The sequence below is a fragment of the Phocoena sinus genome, chromosome 9, assembly GCF_008692025.1.
Source record: "Phocoena sinus isolate mPhoSin1 chromosome 9, mPhoSin1.pri, whole genome shotgun sequence".
Taxonomy (NCBI): domain Eukaryota; kingdom Metazoa; phylum Chordata; class Mammalia; order Artiodactyla; family Phocoenidae; genus Phocoena; species Phocoena sinus.
This window is the reverse complement of record NC_045771.1, coordinates 104,674,283-104,696,999: the sequence shown is the minus strand read 5'-3', so window position 1 is coordinate 104,696,999 and position 22,717 is coordinate 104,674,283. Positions and strand designations below refer to the sequence as shown.

Sequence of the window (22,717 nt, the reverse complement as noted above, 5' to 3'; positions counted from 1 at the left end):
TATTCCTTTGTTGGATTCAGAGTTTGGGGACATGAGCTGACACACAGCAGAGGGTCCAGTGTTTTCCTGTTGTTTTTGTTTTTGTCACCACTCCAGGAGTGCCACCCCTGAAAGAATTCCTAATGACAACTAAACTGCACCTCTTAGAATATTTGTACCGAAGATATAACTGTCTTCTATGAATACGGATAGAACAATACTAGCGTCAAGGTTGTAGGATTGTGAGGAAAGCAAAAAGCCAGAAACCTCAGTGCAGGTCAGATTTTGAGGCAGCATCACGGGAAGATTCGGGACTTTTCTCTGGACGGTGCAGACCTTCCCTCCAGTTTCTCAACTTCTCATTTTATTCAATCTTTCTCTTTCTCTCTCTCTCCCACCCTCACGCTCTGTCTTGTCTCTTTCCTGATTTGCCGGCATAGGGACAGACAGGTAATGGAGAAGAAATTGAAAGGGAAAATACAGGGAAAATGTAAATGAAAAGAAGTTATTATAACTGTTATAATGAAGTGCCTTTCATTTAAATATAAGAATGTAACGCTGAAATGAACTTGTGATCCTGAAATGCATTTTTAATGAGTTTCCTTTTTATTTTGCTGCTTCAGTGGCATATTTTAAAGACCCTTTGAAAAAAGCCACATTAAAAGCCCCACCAAATGCCACAACACGCAAAATTGGATATTGGTTTATTCCAAAACTGCTGATGAGGAAGAGTGGCTCTTCATCGCAAAATGTTGCAGCCACTTTATTTAAATGGGTTTGAATTTGCATTGTGATGTGCCATTCTGATTTAGGGAAAAAAAATTAGATTTTCAGATCAAATTGACCCAACCAGTGAAGCGTTAAGGAACTGGCAGGTTTAGTCTGAAAGCCTCACGTTCCATCAAACCTGCAGCCGGTGGAAGTCACCGGGCCCTCGGGAAACAACTTTCTCGCCACATCCTCCCCTCGTCCCAGCGCTGAGTCCCGCTCTCACCGGCTCCCTTCTCGTCCCCGCAGGAGAGCGGCCTTTCCAGTGCAACCAGTGCGGGGCCTCCTTCACGCAGAAGGGCAACCTGCTCCGGCACATCAAGCTTCATTCGGGCGAGAAGCCCTTCAAGTGCCATCTCTGCAACTACGCATGTCGCCGGCGGGACGCCCTCACCGGCCACCTGAGGACGCACTCTGGTAGGTCCTCTGGGCGCAGGCGGGGCTTGGCTTGGGGACTGCCTGGCATCCTCTCAGGGATGCCCTGCTCCCGGGACACCACTCCCCCGGTCATCGGCTGCACCTGACGGAGACAGCAGTGCCCTACCCCATGTGCTCTGATGGGTGGGGAACCTTAACGCACACACGTGTGCGTGCGCACACACACGCACGCACATGTCTCATCTTAGGTAGAGTATTTCAAAAGAGGCCTCCTCATCCCCTTGTGTCAGGTAAGTGGGTTTCTCTTTTAAAGGATTTTGCCAGCCCGTACTTGTCTTGAGTGTGCTGCTAACGCCCCAAAGTTTCCAAATACGTCTCTCAATGTTAACCGTTCAGCCACCCTCGCTACTGTTTCATGCCGAGCATTTCGGGAGTCATCATGGGGCTAGTTTTCTTTGCAAAGGTGGTAGATAAGGTGATTCTGTCCTGATTGGTGTTGCCTGTTCCCTGAGGGTGCGCTCCCGACTGGGCCCAAGTGCAACGGTCACACCAGAGGCCAGCCGAGGCCTCCGTGGGAGAGGCCAGTTTGGGGCTGTTACGAGATTTTAGTAAATGCGTCCTGAGTAATCAGGGTCTCAGCAAGGTCATGGTAAGCGAGAATGTCCCACAATATTCGAAGCGCTCCAGCCTGAGAGCACAGATCCACCTCTGAGTAGACTGGATCTTCTGTCCCCGGAGAAGCTTCCTTGGTGTTTCATGATCCAGTGGCCCCGTAACCTTCCAGGTCAGGAGACAGGGTAGGGAATGTGTGCTGTGCCAGCACGCCACCCGCAGGGGTATTTGACATCACGCCCTTCCAGCCCCGAGAGCAGGAGGTGACGGGCCCTCATCCCTGCCCTCAGGGAGCTCACTGTCCAGACTGTCCAGACCTGCGGTGGGAGAGAGGAAGAGGCTGTGGACCAGCTCCCCCCGACGCCCCCAGGACAGCAGCGCAGGAGGCGGGGATGCGCGTCCTTGGGGAAGCTTGGCTTGCACTCAGGCCCCGCTCCCCAGAGGTGATGGGTGTAGTTGATGCCAGGGCTGGGGCCGCTTCCTCGTCACGCATTTAATGAGCACCCGGGGGAGGAGATGGCAGAGCCCCAGCGTGTGCCGGGTACCATGGTGCGAGCATCCGAGGGACAGCGGGAGCGCAGGGAGGGGACAGTCAGTCTCGGGCGGGAGGTGTCCATCCAGGAGGAGGCAGGGCTGGGGTCCAGCCACAGGGCGAGTTTCTAGGCTCACCTTCGGAGAAGTTCCCAGTGAACATGTGGTCCTGGGAAGGGAGGTGCTGGGCATTTACAAGTGTTGTGGGGAGGTGGTCCTCCTCTGGTGGGTGGTGCCTGCAGGGAGTCAGCGGAAGGCCACAGGGACAGTGGGGGGTGGGTCCCGGCAGCTCTGGTTCTCAGATGCTCGGCCCGGCCATCGCCCCTCGTTCCGACCTCCTTCCTGACCGTCAGCGTGGCGGAGGCTCCCAAATGCTCTTAGAACACTGAGATGGCGTGGGAAAGCTTCTCAGAATCTTCCGAGAAAGGAGCCACACGAAGCCGAGGAGTGGCTTCTCCACGAGGAGAGGTCAGCGGGGGTGCCTGTGGGGCTTGGGCCCTGCTGAGGGCTGGGGAGGACCTTGCTGCAGGGGACAGGAAGACAGGCGGCTCCCCCAAAGCGGGACGGTGACGCCGTGACAGTGAGCATTCGCAGGTGCTCACACGTGTGGCTAACAAGGAGCACATGTGTCGTCCCCCCAGAGGTGGAGGTTTGCAGGGTCTCTGTAGGCTTCAGATGTGACAGTGACACCGTCTGTGTACAGAGCCGACCAGGGGCTCTAGGGCAGAGAAACGTCACAGGTGGCCTTCATGTGGAGTCAGGTTGACCTCATCACAGCAGTAACACTGCATTAGAGTCGTAGGATGCACAATATCCCCTTTGGTAGAAAACATAAAGACTCAGCCTTAGCTTGACACCAACCATACTGTCGTCATCCCTGGGTCACTCCGATTGGCAACAGAAATCTCTCCTGCGTATCAGTTCTATGGTGAAGTTAGAAATACCTAGTGCAGTATTTTAACTTATTCTGGCTCCATGCCTGCTTATTTCATTTGAGGCGTGATGGTATCCCGCTCCAAGTGTGGCTGATTATATATAACAGTGGTAGACTTTGGACACTTTACTTCTGTCAGGGATCCACTGATAAGCGCGTAGACAAAACTGTAGTGAGAAAACCGTCATTGATCCAGGGCTGCTGGTGATTCTGCCATTGAAAAGTGCCACAGACACAAAACTCCTGCAAAAAAAAAAAAAAAAAAAAAAGACAATGACTTAGGTTCTACAAGGTGATTTCACTAGAATGAAATGAGGACTTCAGCCTTTGTCTGCAAATTCAAATATGGTCACGTTCTAGTCCGTTGTGAAATGGCCACACCCCCATTCCGCTAAAAACCACCATCAGCCTGGTAGCTTTCCCTGGCAACCGGTGGCGGCCTGAGATTCCAGCTATAGGATTTGTCCCATACTGATAAGAGGGGCTTGGGTAGTCTGGAAGGGTGAGGAAGGGTTCCCCTCCCTTCTTCTCTGCTTTCTTTGGAAATTGCAAGCTTGGCTAGAGACCTTCTTTCCTGCAGAACAGTGGACTACGCTTCAAGATATACTTTCGTTCAGTTGCTTTCATGAACTTCTTATGTTCCAGAGTTAAAATCAATCATATACTCAGACAGAAATGGGTATTCAGACACCAGGCTCTATGTATGGAAATTTGCTAAAGCTGTAGCTTTTCCAGGAAAAGACACTGAGTGGGTTATCTCTATTCTATGAGTTTCTAAAGGCCATACTCAGTAAAACGTGCGGTTTTAGGCAACATTGTATATGTCAATGTTGTTTCTCTGATGTTAGGGATACAACACTTTCTCCGGATAAAAAAAGCTCCCTTTTCCCTCCAGTAAATGTTCCAGAAGTCAAATTTTGGTTTTCATCTAGTCTTCTTAAACCATAATTTCTGTTCACCTAAGGAAGAGATTTAACCAGTACAAGATTTGGTTAAGCCGTTTCACCAAACAGTCCTATTTGGATGGCGTCGATTTTGACATAATGCTCTCAAATATGTGAAATCTAACAATATGAGGAGGAACTAAAAGGTTCTGGCTTTAGGATGGAAATTTGTATTGTATAAATAATAGAAGATCCTTTATCCATTTTATCTCCTAAAATGCTATTAAAATCTTTAAACTTAGGCATGATATGAACTTGCGCTAGTCTTCTCTTCCTAAAATACCACTCCATAAAATTCAGGAAGAACTAAACTCTGTATAGAAGTGCACTGCTCAATACAGTAGTCACGAGCCATATGTGGTTTATAAATTTTAATTAGTTAAACACAATTCAAACTTCTGTTCTTAGTGGCGCGAGCCATACTTTGAATGCTCAGTGGACACACATGGCTGGTGGCTGCCATATTGGACAGAACAGGTGGAGAACATTTCCTTCTTCGTAGTAAATTCTGTGGGACAGGGCTGATCTAGAAGCCATGCCATCCCTAAAGGTCTCTGGGGAGAAAACAGGGCTTTTCCAGGTTAGAACAAGAAAGTACATTTTGGAAACAAAAGGCTTATTTCATTAAAGTCTATTTAAACACTGTGGTGTCTTAGAGACCTCAGGTATTTGTTTAGCACTAGTTTAGGAGTTGAATTCACTTTGGTTGCATTAGACCTGACGCCACTGTCACTCCAGACCTGGCCCACGGTGTGGCCACGGACAAGAGGCCAACTTTGGAGCTGAGTCTGTATATTATCCAGCCAGCTCGGGCCTCCCTCACATCTCTGCCCTGTTGTCGGGCATCCCTGTTATAACACTGCAGTGGTTTGTTTCTTCCAGTTAAAGTTCAGACTTTGTGATTTAAGTAGAAGAGAATTTGTTAGGCAGTGAACAAGTTAAAATGATAAAAAGGTAACAGGAGTTCTTGGTACAATCCGGAAACACCTGGGCATTCACATCTTTAAATTCAGTCAACTCGACGGAGCCCATAATGCTTTTAGCTCTCAAGAGCAGAGTTTTTTTTGCCTTTTTGGTAAAAAGTGTATTGCATGCCTTCCCATGACACGTACGGCCGCTATTTAATCGGGGTCTTGAACTCCATTGTGTCTCCTGCAGTTGGTAAGCCTCACAAATGTGGATATTGTGGCCGAAGCTATAAACAGCGAAGCTCTTTAGAGGAACACAAAGAGCGCTGCCACAACTACTTGCAAAGCATGGGCCTTCCAGGCACACTGTACCCAGGTAAGCGCCGAGGGCACAGGCTGCCTGGCCTTGGCTCCCCCTCCCTCCCCAGCTGGGGGGAAGGAGGGCCCCCTGCCCGCTGGGATGCAGCTGGACCAGAGCACAGGCCCGGGAGCCACCACGGCTGGGATGGAGGGATGTTTTTGGCCGCTGAACTCTCACTAGGAGTGCCCTGTGCTTCCCAGCTTTCCAAGACCTCCTCTTACCAGGGAGCACGTGACCTTGAAACCCCTCCCTCTCGAAGTCTGGGGAAGCTTCTAAGATTGTAGTGACCCTTGAAAGTCTGGGTTTTTTTTCTTTTCTTTCTGGTTTTTGGTGTTTTGTTTTTTTGTGTTTTTTTAACCTGGAGTATCGATTGCTTCTTTGTGCTTAGTCATCAAAATAAGATGTGAAATCTGGTTTTAAAAATGATTTTTTCATGAAGTGGATCAAATAAGAGCTTTCAGACCATGTTTTCATTCATCAGTGTTGGCACCTGCCTGGAACATGGGATGACTGGAAGACCCTGACTGTCTGTAGTCTTGCAGCTGTCACAGGTTTCAAGGAAAGCTTGCTTTTTTTCCTCATGTGCTCTGATGCTTTGCTGTGTATTGCATCTCGAGATAACATTTGGCTCTGATCTGAGATAATGTAAAGTGAAAGATGTAAACAGAGAGAGTGTGGATCCATTTAGTCCTAAGATGCAAATCGATTCCCTTTGGTGATCAGATGGTTTGGGATTCTTCATGATGGCTTTCTGTCCCGTACTCAGATGAGACGGCTTCTCGTGTGGAGCTAGTGCTGGTTGAGGGTCCATAAAAGCCAGTGGAATTCCTGCAAGACTACACCGGGTCCCGGGCAGGCAGTGGGTGGGGGTTTCGCTGTGCTGGGCTGGTTGACCTGTGCCCTCTGTGCATTTCTCATGACCCATCCCTCCCGGGCCCCCCAGGACCAGCCCCCATGAGCACTCAGATGGGCCCTTAAGCAGGCTCACCCCTCTCCATCCCCTTAGGTTGGAGCCATTCTTTGGGCTTAGGTATAGACAAAGCCTAGCTTATGAGATGTAGCAAAGATTTAATTTTTCTGAATATGATTTTATTTGGGAAAAGGCTTTTTGGTCATCTGTCATAATTTCCTAATGTCTTTGTGGAAAGCATGAGGTTCCCTTGAGCCTTAGGTGCACAGATTGTGTTACAAGCTTAGAGAGAAATGAATCAAATGGCAGAAGAGTCAGTGGTCTGGGAGCCCTGGGCTCGTGGCCCCTCACTGTGCTGTCTCTGAGGGTCTCAGGAGGCCCCATGGCCTGGCAGAGAGGAAACCCAGCTCGAGATGCTGTAGGCGCCCTGGACAGGCCACAGGCCCGGCTTTGCAGAGAAGGATGGATACACCGGGAAGCATATTAGCTTGATAGATCAAAAATACTACCAGTGCAATTGAATTCTATGGATTTTATGGATACCCCTCATATAAATCAGGGCATGGGCTGTTACGTTTGTCCATTTAATAAGAAACCCACATTTCCAAGGCTAAAAAATTACATTTACCAGCGCTAATAACCAATTTGAAATCTATTTTTTCAAAGTGGCATTCATCATGAAGCAATGAAGACATAAAATGCTTAGAAATAATCTTAGGTCATGTGCAGTCCATGATGAAGAAAGCTAGCAAACAATACTGGGGCCAGAAAACATGGAGGAGTCACAGGGAGAGAGGCTTGGACACTGCACGTGTGTCCTCTGGGATCACAGCATGGTTTTAGCATGAAATTGGTTTGTCAATCTTATTGGAATGTCATAAAGTGTATCTGGAAAAGCAAATGCGGGAAATGGCATTTTTTAAAAAGAAGAGTAATGTCTAATGCTGTATTCAAATGTAGCTGTCATCTGGACCTCTTTGAAGAATAGACAGACAAATCAATAATAGAAATGAGTAAAACTTCCAGAGACCCTGTGATCAATCAGCCCGTCCCATCTGAAAAAGGAAGAAGCACAGAGCAGTGGGATTTCAGTGGACTTTTCAGAATCGGTGTGGGAAGAATTGATTAGCCATTTGGAAGATAATCAGTTTGCATTTTTAGCTTCTTATAGCTTAGGATAAATTGCAGGGGGATGAAAGAGCGATATTTCCAAAACTCCAACCGTAAAAACTAGAACACGGATGGTTATGCAGGATACAAAGCTGTGTCTTCAATTATGGAAAGAAAGGGATGACATAGAAAAGCACAGGTTGGCTAGAAACACTTCCTAGATCAACATTCACCTCCACAATTTCTAGATTTCCTACAGTGCATGTTTTTTGATTTTCCGGTTTGCTGTGTTCAGGGTCCAGGAGCTCTGAGTTCGTTCCCATGTTGCCAGAATTGGCCGCAGCATCTCTGTGGCCAGGTTTCTCCTGCACCTCTGTTCACTGTGGCAGAGTCCGAGCCTTAGATCATTTCTAGCTGAGAGTTCTTTGACTCTCAGGAGGGCTGCTCTCAGGATTGACTGAATTAGTGGATTGGGGTGTATTTGAAAAGTTAAGAGGACTTGTCAAAGGGACACAATTACTTAATCACAGTCTGGCTTCTAGGGACAGTGGTGGTGCTTATTCCCTGGTCTTGGGGGATAAGGCAGGTGTCATTAGCAGGTGGCTCTGGTCAGCCTGCATCTGGCTGGCAGGGTTGCTAGGAAGATTAGAAATAATCTCCGTGAAGATCCTGGCTCTTGTAGGCACTTAACACATGTCATGTTTAACACTGATGATGAGACTGAATCCTTTCACCGTAAGTGTTTCTAAACTGGTCTTTCTAACTGTCTTTGACTTTAGTCATTAAAGAAGAAACTAATCACAGTGAAATGGCGGAAGACCTGTGCAAGATGGGATCGGAGCGCTCGCTCGTGCTGGACAGACTAGCAAGTAACGTCGCCAAACGTAAGAGCTCTATGCCTCAGAAATTTGTTGGTAAGAGTTAAACGTTTCCTGTCTCTTAAAAGAACAACCACGCGGGTGCTTTAGATGGTGATTAGTTGAGGGTAGAAGAAAGGAAAACATATCTCATTTTTTTAAAAGCAAACATTGGCAAGCTTAACATTTCTCAAACATCTCGGAATGGTTTTCCAATAGGCTTCTTAAAAATAACAGACCTTCTCCCAGGAGTTGTCCTTAGAGGTGGTTCTGCAGCTTCTGGGGCACTCGGCGAGATCTGCCTGGGACGCTCTGTGTCCTTTGGGGGTGGCCTGTCAGTGGGCACAGGGCAGCGGGTGCATGGCCTGGAGAGCAGCCTCTCTGAGCCTCAGGTGCTCATTTCTCAGAAGAAGCTCATAATGCTCCCCACATGGGCTACTTTGATGGCTAAAAGGGCAGAATTGCAGGGCAGCTGGCCTGTGAGGTGCCCAGTAAGGAGATACCTCTGACTCTCTACCTGTGCTAGGTGCTTTCAGGGTGGGGCAGCCCTTCCTCTAGGAGGTTATTGCCAATGTAGCCATCATCCAGCCCAGACCCTGGGAGTTCAAGAAGGATGACACCTGGGCAGGAGGGAGGGGCTCTGGGCTCTGGGCTGGGGACCCAGCCTGAGGGTGTGAGTTCACAGCCACACTGTCACCTTCGCAAAATTAGTCAAACTCTCCAGTCTTGGTTCCACTCTTTACGTATATCACAGGGTTTTATGAACGTAGATTAGCACCGAGGAAGTGACAACATTTAGAAGCCCTCAGTGTGAAGATAATATCATGAAGATAATGTAGAAGGAGGAACATAGAGGAGAGGGTCACGTCCAGGGAAGAGGACTGGGGTGGGGAGGGTCACGTCCAGGGAGGACTACCAGGGGGGAGGGTCACGTCCAGGGAGGAGGACCAGGGGGGAGGGTCATGTCCAGGGAGGAGGACCAGGGGGGAGGGTCACATCCAGGGAGGACTACCAGGGTGGAGGGTCACGTCCAGGGAGGAGGACCAGGGGGAAGGGTCATGTCCAGGGAGGAGGACCAGCGGGGAGGGTCATGTCCAGGGAGGACTACCGGGGGGAGGGTCACGTCCAGGGAGGAGGATCAGTAAGAGCTTGTGAAGCTGACAGTGACCTGTCACTGGGAGGGAGGAAGAGGATTTCAACACATTTTTGACAGTGGAACAATGGAGGAGGGTTCTAGGCAGATGGATACAAATACAGAGAAATGATGATGCCGTTTGGGGGCTGGAGCGGGACGTGTGGACACGTCTGACAAGCAGGGCGCATCCCAGGGTGACCCACGGATCCTCAGGGAAGCCATAATAGTAAAGCCCGAGTCAGCTCTGGCCACAGGTGAATGGCCTTGGAATGCCAAGGTGAGAAAGGTAGCCTCAATGCAGTAGGCAGAAGAAAGCATTGGCATGTTTTTGATTGGAGCCACATCTTGGAAAATAGAGAGCTCGAGTGCCAAAGATTGACTGGAAATGTGAGGACGGTGGGGCTGTGGTGGAAGGAGGGAGGTATGGGGGCCGTGCCGGGACTGGGGGATGGAAGTTATGAGTCATGGGGACCCATGTGCCATTGACAGGTTCTGGGAAAAGATAGAGTCTGGGTCTGATCTGCTCGTTTTCAAGGGCTTTCTGAGTGACGCCCTGTGGGAGCCTGGGAAACGTGTGTTGGGAGAGGGCGTGGGTCCAGCACGGGGTGAGTGGTCAGTGAAGACTGGGGCAGCTGCTTTCCTACAGGAGGTGGGCAGGAGCAACAGGAGGCCAAGTTCTTGGGCTCCATCCTGTCTCTGACACTTAAAACAGGCTTCATTTTGATCGGAGGCTGGGTGTTTGGCGGGGTGGGGGGAGGAAGGATTCAGTTAAAAAACACTTTTGCAAACCACCGGCTGGAGACGCGGTCTGGGGAGTCGCCCACACAAACCTGAGCCTTTAGACTGTTGGGCGGGGGAGGCCTCATGTTTCCTGAGCAGAGTGGGAGTGACGTGACGTGGAGGACCAAGTGCTGCGGGTGGGATTTCAGGTAGCACCGGGTGGAGGCGAGCCTGGGGCCCCTCAGCTCCTCCCTGGAGGCCTTGTGTGGAGGGAGCTTGGGGGCCGGTGACCAGGAGAGATGGAGCAACACGTGTGCCCGAGGATTGTTGACAGTCACGGGCCCTGGGGAGCTGGGTACTACTTCCTCCTTCAGGTGAGGAAAGTGAGGGATACCAAGGGCTTTATAAATGGGCATTTCAGCCCCTGCAGCTTATGGAGACTTCAAATAACTATCTGTGAAACTCCGCAGTAGCCACCGCGGGTGTGACCACAATTTAGGTGTTGTATTGAGATTTAGATGCTATTTATAAATAAATAAATAAACAAACAAACAAACAAAACCAGAACCCGTCTGTCTGATCAAACAAAGCTAAGGTAAAAAGGAGTCACTGGGGAGAGGTGGACAGCACAGGAGAAGTGACAGGGTCCCGGGGGGAACGACAGTAGACAGTAGGACAAGGATGGCAGAGTGGAGATTGGAAAAAAGGGCTCAGAACTGGCTGTGTGTTCTGTTAGGTGTTTGCCCAAGAGTTTGGTGATTGGCAGTTTATTTCTAAAAATAATGCCTCTTCTTGCCCCCAGATGACTACCTCACCCTCATGTCAACTTGATGGGGTTTTCATCAACCACTCCTAACCTGTGGTTTCTCCATCTCTAAAATTAAAAAGGAGATGGACCTCTAACCTCTAGAAGTGGTCTATCTTGTATACAGATTCAGAAAGAGTGTGTAGGAATGCAGCTGTTACCGTACAAGCTGGCAGGGTATTGGTGGGATTGAAAGAGCTCCGAGTTTGAACTCAAGAGAGGCTCAGACCCAGCCCTTCTACTACTTTTATTTCTATTTATTTAGAGTGATCTCTTAATTGATTGGACTTTACATGCCACTCTTTTCAAGAAGCTTCTGTAGGTATTCTGTTTTCATAATTGCTTTGTGTTTGAGGAGGTCTGCCTGCTGCCTTTCTACCTGAAGAGCATGCTGACAAGTATGTGATGTTGTTCACTCTTTTTTTTCCCCTGGGAACTTTTTAGATCTTGCCATCATGACTGAAGGCAAGATTTTCATTTTCTCTCTGAATGCCTGAAGAGTTTTTTCTTTAACCTAAAAGTTAAATACCCTAACTGGGATGTGTCTTGGTGTTTTTGCATTCTGAATAAAAATTTCCTGACATTTTAATCTGGGGATTCCCTTCTTTTCTCTTTTATTTCTTGGAAATTCTCTTTTTTATAAGTATATATTTCGTTTCATCTGCTGGGATCTCTATTCAGAGATACCAGATGTCCTTATGTTGGAGAGTTTGTCTTCCATATCTGTTAGCATTTCTCTAAGTTTATTTTTTTGGCTTTTTCACATTTATTCACTGTTATTATCTTGTGTTTTTCCTCTGTGTTAGTAATTCCATTTTTAGGAGTTTATGTTCTATTACTTGATGTTTCTAATCCATGTGTTAATTCTGTAATAATACTGTTTGGACCTCATTTTGTTTCCTGAGATCGAAAATCTCTGTTTTCATCTTATTCTGTTGTTTTAGCCTGCCATGTTTCAGTATCTTTTTTAATTGAATCCGTGTCACAAAGCAATTATGAAACATTACTTCTCTTCCTTGAATTAAGCTTTTCCCTAGGATGGGCTTAGTGTTCTGTGTTTCACTTCCTTTCTTCCCTTGTCTTGCTAGAAAATATCTTCACAGCAACCATGACCTTTTCTTTTCATCTTGCTTATTCAGCTTGGGCTGATAGAGTTTGATTGACATGTCTACATTCTTCCTATTGTATCTGAGATTTTTTTTTTTTCCTGTGAGAGCTATTGACTTTTCTCAATACTGAAAGAATGCCAAGGATGGGGTTGGGAGAGTTCAGGTGATGCGAAGTGCAGCCTTTGTTAAAAGAGTTCCTCTCCGCCCTCTGTCCCTCGTTCTGAGACCTGGTTAAATGCCCTAAACCAGTTATCACTGTACCGTACCTGGTTGGGGAGTATTTCCCACAGGGGCCTGCTCTGGTCCTTTGGGCTATTTCCTCCCAGTGTACAGCATTGAGGACTTAACTCCTGTCTCCCATCCAGAGAACCAGTCTCACTGCTCACTTGGCCAGGGTCACCTGGTCTCATTAGCAGAGGTTTTAACTGCTTTTTGATCATAAGTGGGAAAAGACACCTATTTGAATTGATTCTCTATGGATATGAGGATATTAGGGAAAATGCTGAAGATTTTGTTGATTCATACTTAAGGTTTTTGTAAGTGAGATCAACAGCCAAGCTTTGCCATGTATCTCATGCCAGAATTTTCTTTCCTTGGTCCTTGATTTTTTATAAACATGTATTTCATTAGACTATGTACCTTTCTTTAGTATATTGCCAAAGTGAATGTTGTGGGATTTTCTCACTTTGTGGAATAGTAGGGAAGAGAAATTCTGTGGGTGGTTTTAATATACCACGTGAGTCTGAAATCTATGTTGTTGTTTTTTATTTCCTACATCCTTTTGTTGTTGATTCCCAGTTTTAAAAACAACAGATTTCAGTGGTTGCTTAGGAAACCACAGAACCATGACTTTGGGAGAAACAGGATGATTAGGTGGGAAAGCACCATTTTTGGTGGAGCTGTAAGCACTTTTATATGTATCAGAATTGTCTGTGAAGTCCACTCCCCTCCCCTCCCTGCTGGGGTTTGGTGGAGGGACAGACTGAGATACCAGCCAGAAGGGACTCCTTCTCCTCTGAGGTTAATGTAACCAGACACTGGGCACCTCGACACAAAAACAGGAAAAAAAAAAACCCACGTGGTTTCTGTAATGCTACTCAATTACTTCTAACCTTAAATGGGGAGAAACACCACTTCTGTGATCCCTGCCACCCAACTTACGTAGAAATTCCATTCTGTTGCAGTTCTGCAGAGGGCGTGGCAGTCCACTGACAAGTTTCTTTGTGTCATCCAGGGGTCACATTGTACTGTTGTCAGGGCGTGTGTCGCTCCTGACCACCAGCAGATTTGAATGAATGAGAGCCAGGCCGCTGTATGATACACGTCCCTAACAAAGCAAGAAGTGGGACCTAATGATGCTTTCTCGTATGATGGGGCATACTCCTGGACAGTTATCAAAGGTCACAGACATTTTTGAGGATGATTAATAAGTCTACGAACTGTGGAGCAATTTTTCCTTTCGTTGCTGAGAACTAGCTGCAGACTGTGCTGTCAGGTTTCAGTGTGGGAGGTGTGGGGGTCCTTGCTGTCACCAGCCGCTCCAGCCACCATCAGCTGTAACCTGGACCCTTAGGCAGCCGGAAGGCATTCCTCACCTTTGCCTCCCGCCAGTGACCAAGAAGGGTGCTTCCTTCCTTCGGATCTTTCTGTCTTCCTTCAGACACAGTCTCTGCAGGGTTTACCCAGCCTACTGATCCGCCCAGGGCTCTGGCCACCTTCACCCATCCCTTCAAGGCTCCAGTCTCCCTCTCCTCTCGGTCCTCTTGCTTCTCCTGTGTGGGACACACTTCATGGTCTGCAGCCCGCTCTTAGCAACAGAAGGATAAACTGCTCCATGCTTCCCAGACTTATTATTAATCCTTAAAAAAATCTGTGACCATTGATAAGTGGCAGGAATATGCCTCATCATACTAGAAAGCTTCATTAGGTCCCCGTAGCAAACCTTCCTTTCCTTTCATGCAACTTCTCAGACAGGGATGCACTGCATGTTATCATGTGTTAATGCTTGTCTCCCCTGTGGGCTGCTGAGAATGGGGACCACTGTTACTTGTTCGCCATTCCGTCCCTCCTGTCTGCTTCAGGGTGGACACATGGTGGAGATTTGGTGCGAGAAGGAAAGAAGCAGAGCGAGGGGTGAAACGTAAACAATTCAGACCTGCCTGTGGAGGGCCTCTCGTCCTGTGACTTATTAACTAACCACCGCTGAAAGTCCAGTGAATCAATAGCCCTGACCATGAGGACAGACAGTTCATTAATGAATTTGCTAATGAAGCCATGGTTTCCTACTGAGCTTAGAACCAGTATATCGGGAAGGTGTATCTTCAAGTATATTCATTTTATTTCATTGTGAAAATTTATACTCGAAAGTTAATTACAAGAAGTCAAATCTTTTCTCAAATTTCCCCTTTCCAGGGGAAGCGAGCTCGCCGCCTTCTACAAACCGTGATGTTAGACCCTAAGTTTCTTGAGGCTAAGCTTGCTGACGAGTCCTTGACAACAATTCTCGGGCATCGTTCACGCTCAGTAATTGTTTGAAAGGACAAGTAAATGTAACCCCTGGAGCCTCCTTGCTTTGCTCCCGGCTCTCCACCCCGTGACTCTGCAGCACGGGCTTGGTGCTGCTAAGGGCTGGGAGGCGAGAGTGGAATTGGAGGCCAGGCAGGATGTGGAGGCCGGCACGTCCGACGATGCTTTTCACTCTCACGCGAGTCAGAGCCAGCTTTGTGCTACTGACAAGACTGATACCATTTCACTATAAAGGATATACAGTTTTCGTATTTTTGATTAAGCCTTATTCTAGCGTATTAAAGATGGGAATTTAAACATACGAGATAATATTATTTTAAATAAGTACGTCGCACATTGTTGTAATCATATAATTATGTTTTAATTAAATAAATTTGATAAATTAAGCAGCCATTGTAAATTTCTTACAACAGTATATTGAAAACACATCATTTAAATATTAATGTTAAATATAAAAATGTTAAAAAAATATATATAAAAATGTCTATAACATCCGGAGTAAAAGACACAAGTATTGGTTTCATCCGTTTGAATATATGCTGTTTAAATTGGCACACCATCCTTATTTCCCCGATTCATTTATCGATCTGTCCAGACAAATCGGTTTAAACGCCGACCCCGGGCAGAGCCCCGTGCCAGGAGCCCGGCAGGCAGAGATGTGTCAGCTCTCCCCCATGTTGGAGGTGCTCCCGAGGTCGGTGCCCCGCAGGTGTAGTTGTCGGCTCTTGCCGCCGGGTGCAGAGGTAACCTGGGCCTCTCTGACTGTCCCCCGCTTCCCACAGGGGACAAGTGCCTGTCGGACTTGCCCTACGACGGCAGCACCAGCTACGAGAAGGAGAACGAGATGATGCAGACGCACGTGATGGACCAGGCCATCAACAACGCCATCAGCTACCTGGGGGCCGAGTCCCTGCGCCCCCTGGTGCAGACGCCCCCGGGCAGCTCCGACGTGGTCCCGGTGCTCAGCCCCATGTACCACCTCCACAAGCCCCACGCCGAGGGCCCCGCGCGCTCCAACCACTCGGCCCAGGACGGCGCCGTGGAGAACCTGCTGCTGCTCTCCAAGGCCAAGTCCGCGTCCTCCGAGCGCGAGGCGTCGCCGAGCAACAGCTGCCAAGACTCCACGGACACCGAAAGCAACACGGAGGAGCAGCGGGGCGGCCTCATCTACCTGACCAACCACTTCACCCCTCACGCGCGCAATGGCCTGTCCATCAAGGAGGAGCACGCGGCCTACGACGTGCTGCGCGCGGCCTCGGAGGGCCCCGCGGACGCGCTGCGCGTGATCGGCACGAGCGGGGAGCCCCTCAAGGTGTACAGGTGCGAACACTGTCGCGTGCTCTTCCTGGACCACGTCATGTACACCATCCACATGGGCTGCCACGGCTTCCGAGATCCCTTCGAGTGCAACATGTGCGGCTACCACAGCCAGGACCGCTACGAGTTCTCGTCCCACATCACACGGGGGGAGCACCGCTTCCACATGAGCTAAAGCACCCCCCACCCCCACCCCACCCCCACCCGCGGACCGCGCCCCGCCCCGCCCCCAGGAAGAGCATCCAGGACCCGCGCCAGCCCCTGCGCGGGCAGCCGGGATGGACCGACTGCTGTGCTTTGTTTTGACCTCTAGGTCGTGTTTCGTTTTGTTCTGAGTTGGTTTGCTTTTGAAAACAAGAAGTTTTTCTTGTTAGATGCAGGGTTCCATTCGGGGCCCCCGAAATGCTCTCTTACTAGACGATTCTGTAGACCGCTGGCTGAAATCCCCTCCCCTGTTGCTCCCTAGAAATTGCTGTCCTCCAAATGATGGGTCACGTTCAGAGAGAATTTTATAAAAACAGGCGGAAGCCCGGGAAGGAATGAGCCGGTTCCGTGCTAAGCATGGGATTCACGCCCCAGATGGGGTTTCCGAGGTCCCGGGAGCCGTGTGCGCAGCCCCTGAGCTGTGGTCGTGAGCTGACCCTGGGGGTGAGTGCCCCTACAGCAGGGCCGGAAGCTGCGTGTGCATCCAGGGAAGACAGGCCACAGGTTCTAAACAGAGATACGATTCTAAGTGAAATTCTGCACGTTGTTGGGGACAAGTGACCATTGGGCAGAGGGAGCGAGGGGTTGCACAGCCTTTGGACTCATTCTCGATTTCCAGACCGTGAGGTTGCTCAGCCCACAGCTAAGCCTTCCGAGGCCTGTTGTCACGTGTTCCCCTGGGGCACCTGGGACTACTGTCCTCTGCTCCCTCATATCAGTACTTTTAAGGGCCCCCCACCAAAACCTATCACTACATTTTTAACACCAGTCCTGAAATTTGAACCTTAATTCCTTTTGAAATGTTCAGATGATAAAATCCCCCAGAAACCAAAATTTTATTCTAAATTCCACACTCATTTCTTTGGTTCTGTACTCCTTCCCCGCTGGGTTCTACCTATGACCAGAAGGCTATTTTCCCTGCAGAAGGCCCGTCCTAGACCTCAGTTAATGTTTTGTTTGCAGCCCCAGGCCTGGATTTCTTACCGTCAGTACATTTCTTACCCTGCTCGCTGTGTATATTATTCTCATTTTAAAATCCTTAAAAGAAACATTCAGAATGACCCTTCATTTTTAGGTCAAAGAAGTTTGACAGGTGAAGTCCGGGAGACGCTTCTTACACACAGCACCTATTTGTTTGAAACTAAACTTTCCAACCATCTGAAACTCTCTCCTGTAAGGACAGAGCTGTACCCTGCATCCACGTAGGCAGGACGCACCCGTCTGACTCGGGACCATCTCGTGACCAGAACTCGAAGTCCAACAGGACAGAGGCAGGTGGCCCCAGAGGTGCTCTCTGAAGCTCCACGAAGGTGTCCGTGGGTTCTCATCCCAACCAGGAAGGTAATTCTGTCATTACGGACATTCATCTCCACCATCTAGCAGGAAGGGCATACAGTTTCAAATGTTTCCAGTATCTGTCATCACCAAAAATGTCCAAGGTGACCATGAAGAAACAGGAAAACTTGTGCACAAGCACCTCTGCATTTCATCTAAATCCAGAGTTCTTGGGCTCAGCTCTCTTGACATTTGGGGCTGGATACTCTGTTGCAGGGGATTCCCCTGGGCATCATAGGCTAACAGCATCCCTGGTCACTACCCGATAGATGCCAGTAAGACCCCGAGTTGACTACCAAAAATGTTCCCTGGGAACAAGAGTTGCCCCTAGCGGAGAACACTGCTCTAAGCAAATTCTGAACCAGTCAAGGGTCTGGAGGCCTTCTAAAGGGTCTGGAAGCCCTGCAAGAATGTTTCCCATCAGCAGGCTGGAGCCTGACTCCTGTTCCTTTGGATTCATTATAAATTCTGTCAATGAATTATCCCTCTTCAGTCTTCAGAAACATACCCTCTCAGGTCCATTTGAGTTTTCTGGAAAGGATGGCGTCCCAGCATCCTTGAGGCACGGGGTTCTTTGCTTACAGAACCGTTTGACATTTTGAACCTGGAAATAGACGAAGTTGTAATAATTTGGGCAGTGACACACTGATGCACTGGGTGAAGGGGCAGAGGGAGGCTCTGGGCTGTGGACAGTGTTAGTTCCATTTGCAGTTACAGAGAAAGACCCACCTCATCCCCAAGAACATATATATTCAAGGTGAGAGACTGCTTAGATTTACAGTTTGTAGGCCAAGTTCACCTGCCCTGTCCTTTCCCAGCCAGCTCCACAGGGTCCATTGGCTGAACGGAGTTATTTTTCCCTGTGACTTCAAATAGAGCTGGACCCACCACTGTAAATAGTGGCTACAGGAGTTCTTTTCTCCAGGGCTTTCCCCTCCCTGTCTCTGCCTTTTATAGCCAATATAACTGTTTATTTACACACCTTTTGTTGTGGTTTTCTATTGTAACACCATTTTTCTTTCAAACTATTGTATTTAAAGTAAGTTTCATATAATGTCAACAAGTAATTAAATTATGTTTGAAAAGCGGCCATGTTCTGTACTGAAAGCTGTTAATGTTTTCCTCCTAGCTGGTAAAAGTAGGATTTTGCATGATCTCACTCCCTTTTGTTCTGTGGTTTGTTCTGCTGTTTGATGGTGTGAGTGTGTGTCTCGGGGACTGTCATGGATGCACTAGGTTTAATGCATTCTCGTTTCGTTGAAAATAAATATCAACCAAAGGAGGGGCACCAGTAGCAGGTGGATTCGTTGATCACGAGAAATCCCTGCTTGGCGTTCCTGCCGCTCCGTGTCACCCAGCTTCCCTCCACACGAAACACCTGGATGCCCGCTCCTTACCCAGGTCCTCCTGCATCGCGTCCCTTAAAGCATGGGCTTGTCCTAGTAGAAAAGTCACTAAAAGGAATTGTGTTACCGTTGCTTTATCGCGCAAGGGCATGTCCCAGCACCCAGCGCTTCAGATACCTGCGCGTTTCACTTCCAATTCAGCATCAACCGCAGAATGAAATCTCAGAATTTTCACTGAGAAAGACAGCTACCTGTTATGGAGATGTGAGTTCTTTTTCTTTCTTTTCTATTTTTGTGCTTTTTTCTTGTTTTGATTGTGACTCTCAATGGTGTCATCATCTTGCCGAAACAAAAGCGAGATGGAATGAACTGCTGTAGACAAGTCATGAAGCAAATGTATTTCCCTCTCTTGCACTTCTTAAGTTCCAGCAATAATGAAGGGTCACCACTACTCAGAGCCCGCTCCTTCAGTTCAGTGTGTGTGTGTGTGTGTGTGTGTGTGTGTGTATGTGTGTGTTTTACTTTAAAATGAACCAAAATTAGAGTTATTTAAGATATACAGACATCAGAAAAAAAAAAAAAAGCACATAGGCTGTTGGTGCCATTAGCATTCACTGTGAACCCGTGTAACCAGATATGAATATGCAATCTTGTTTCCAATACTTTCTGATACACTTTTTTACAATGTTGTGTGTGATGACTGTTCAGGGTTCAACTTGTTTGTATCTAATGCAGCTTTAGGTGTTCGGCTGCCATTCTGGCAGTTACGTGTACAGGATTGTAAATGGGAAAATGCAGTTGTATTTCCAATCTGCCTCTATGACGATGTTAAATTATTTCTGTTTTGCTGTGAACAAGGGGTGTACCCCTGGAGGAATAGAGTATCCTTTTGTACACATTTTGAAAAGCTTCCTCTGTAGTGATAGAACAAATAAATGCAACCAGTACTCTGTCTGCCCTATCCTGTGAAGCCCACGCTAGTCTGAGAGAAGGTCCTGCAGAGCTGCCGCCTGCTACAGACCCCCTCCGGGTCGGAGGAGACAGAGGTGGGCTTGGGGGCGGGTACAGTACAAGTTGGAATCATATGTGATCGTCTGCCTACGACGTTCCCGCCAGTGCGTCAGTTCACTTCAGCAGACTGACACCCCGCCCCTGCCCCGGGCCTAGCTGTGCTGGGCTTACAATACTTGTGGGTTTGAGGGTAGGTAGAAGTCGAGAGCAGCAAGACATACATCCCTGGCTCTTTGTAGAGCAGTGCTTAATGCCGCAAGCAGCAGGCCCGTGGCCCCGGGGAGCCCAGAGGCAGTGACCGACCGCAGTGACCGCCTGGTGGCGCTCTCCCTGCAGAGCTGCACACTTAGGGCAGGGGCGCTCCAGCTCTGCTGCAGACCCGCACTGCTGCAGACACTCTCGGTGGTGAAAACCCTCTGGTCCTTTTGGACAACTAGCCAGACATCCTATGGGTTCAGATCTACTAAACAAGGTGAAGTGACTAAGTTTCCATGGTCCAACATTTGACCCATGTGGGGCGAAACTTTAATGAAATCCATAGACGGTACTGTTTCACATCAGGCTCTGGCATCAGGGGCTTTTCGTAAGCGGTGCTGGCTGAGGCAGCGTCCTTCAAAGGAAGTTCTCACGGTGAGTGCCTTTGCGGTTACAGCACTGACAGTGCGCGTGAGTTCTGAAAGAGCGTGTGGCTTAGAGAGACGTGATGACACACCCATTGCCAGATCCATCCCACCGCTTCACAGCTATGTCCTGTCATTTCTCAGCGATCACAGGTCCAAAAAATAAAGGCGGCTTGCATTAACTCAGAAATGACCTAGGCTCAACCTAAAGAGAAAAAGTGACTCGAAAGTGTGGGGTTAGACCGTGAGAGTGAGGACGTGACTGTGTTTGTGTTCATCTTACAAAGCCTAAGGAGTGTGTGTGGAAGGGGTGTGAGGGAAGCAGCTGCCTGCCCTCCTCTCTCCAGCCTCCCTGGTGCCCGTCGACTGAGCATGGTGGGTGGGGGCGGCGGCGTCCATCCTGGATCCCGGGACGTGGCGACGAGTGAGGGTGAGTTTTCAAACACCCACTTCGAGAGCCACTAGAGAGACGAGACTTCATTCCTTGGTTTTCACTACCTTTTATTCTATTTGAGTCCTCCTAAGAATGATTATTCTCAGCATGTCTTTCTGATGCTGTAAACCATCGTTCCCATTAACCTTCCTCTGGGCCCCTGCGAACTTGTAGTGAGTCAGTGGTATATCCACTCCATGTGCCCAACCCGGTGGGCCCCACTCTGGGGAGGCTGACCTGGAGGGTGTCACCTTCTTGGGGTGACGGTGAGGACCGGAGCGTTTCACCTCCACACCTGGGAGGGAGCGGAGTCAGCATCGGTCTGCCTGGTTGGCCCCAGGAGGACTACGCCTAATTCCAGGTGGATGCAGCAAGGTTCGAAGAGCCGGTGGCCGGCACGGAGGGCCGGGAAGAGGCTGAGTGGAGGAAGCAAGGTATGGACGCAGCTCTCACACCTGACACTGTTCCCAGTGCACCTGGAGCAGCCTGGCGCGTGCTGGACATCTCCCTCTCTGGTGGTGCCCCTGGGGCAGCCCTGGAAGTTTCCTGCATGCGGTTTATCATCCCCCACCCACCCCCTGAAAACAGCTGCTCATCTGCAGTCCAGTTCTATTCCTGATGAGTGCTGTGCTATATTTTAAATATTAGTGTGAAATCTGGGGAGCTAAACATCAGAATTCGGGGTTCAGATGCCAAAGATTTCTGATCCCATTTCCAATTAATTGGTCACCTTTGCTATCAAAATAAGACGTCTTGGTGGTTCTGTGACTCCTTGGTGAGGTCGTGCATTCTCATTAAAAGCTCGTGCATTCTCAAGGAACAGGATCCCTTGGACATTGCCAAAAGTCTTGTTTTTTTTATATGGCCACCTTTCAACTCCAAACACAGAGCAGAGCTCAAAACAGACATCTAGGAGCTGGACAATCTGTTGAAGACTCGGAAGACGTTCTCAGACCACTGACACAGGAGTTCAATATTCCTCCAAAACCCAGGGCATCGCTCTGAACCCCGCTGGCCTTTCTCTGCCACCAGAACCCAGAGCAGCAACCCTGGGTGGAGCCCGAGTACTGCCTATGTAGCATTGATCTTCTCTGCCTTTCCCCAGAGAACCCAGGAACGAGGGGGAAATGGATTCCCTTGGCTCCTGGAATAACAATTCTGCCTCACAGCCAAGCTGCTGTCCTCCCACTGACCTCTCCCAAGATTAACCCAAATTCCCAGTTCCTGGCTCAAGGCTGCTTCTGGACTCCCTAAACCATGCCACCTTCCCTAAGCCCCGGGGCTTCCAAAACTCCCCCATGACCCTGGTTCTCAAAGGCGACTCAGAATCACCTGGCTGGTTCTTTAAAATGCAGTTTCCAGAGACCCACTCCTGACCGTTCTGGAGCTGGAGGTCTGCATGGAGCCCCACACACCAGGTGTGGGACCAGCTCCCCAAGTCCGGATAAGCTGACTCCCCCCAGCCCCCTCGCTGTCAAGGCAGGTACAGCCTTCACCCTCTCCTCCAGCTCAATCAACCCCCTCTTTTTTGACAGAGGAAGAAAATTAATAATTATTAATAAAAATGAATAATTATTAAAAATTAATAATGTCTCTCTCTTCCCCCTCTTAAGTTTGAGACAACTCAGATATAGACAAGAGAGTCAGAGAATGGGAAGTCAAAATCCTATCCGTGCTACCCATAGAAACCTAGATTAGAGGACATGGCTTCAGTGCATGGACCACAGCGGGCTTGCAAACCTCAGGCAGACTTGCTCTGCTGGATGCAGACAGGACTTAAACTCAGGTACCCCCTGAAGAGGCTCAGCCCCTACCCTGCAAGAAAGGGGAGGGGGACCAGAGCCCACATCCTGCAGGCAGCAGA

At 48.8% G+C, this 22,717-nt stretch overlaps 1 protein-coding gene across 6 annotated transcripts in view; it reads left to right on the top strand.

The window, feature by feature from the left end:
- Window positions 1-16,123, top strand: part of IKZF1 (IKAROS family zinc finger 1) — an 86,971-nt gene extending 70,848 nt beyond the window's left edge. The window contains exons 4-7 of one of the 6 annotated variants that reach the window (XM_032643046.1): window positions 997-1,164; window positions 5,305-5,430; window positions 8,215-8,319; window positions 15,370-16,122. In XM_032643046.1, coding sequence (XP_032498937.1) covers window positions 997-1,164; window positions 5,305-5,430; window positions 8,215-8,319; window positions 15,370-16,079 — 1,109 coding nt within the window. In that variant the 3' untranslated portion in view covers window positions 16,080-16,122. Of the gene's footprint in view, window positions 1-996; window positions 1,165-5,304; window positions 5,431-8,214; window positions 8,350-15,369 lie in introns of all 6 variants that reach the window. The other 5 variants (XM_032643045.1, XM_032643042.1, XM_032643048.1 and 2 more) reach the window with 5 other exon arrangements.
- The last annotated feature ends 6,594 nt before the right edge of the window (window positions 16,124-22,717 follow it).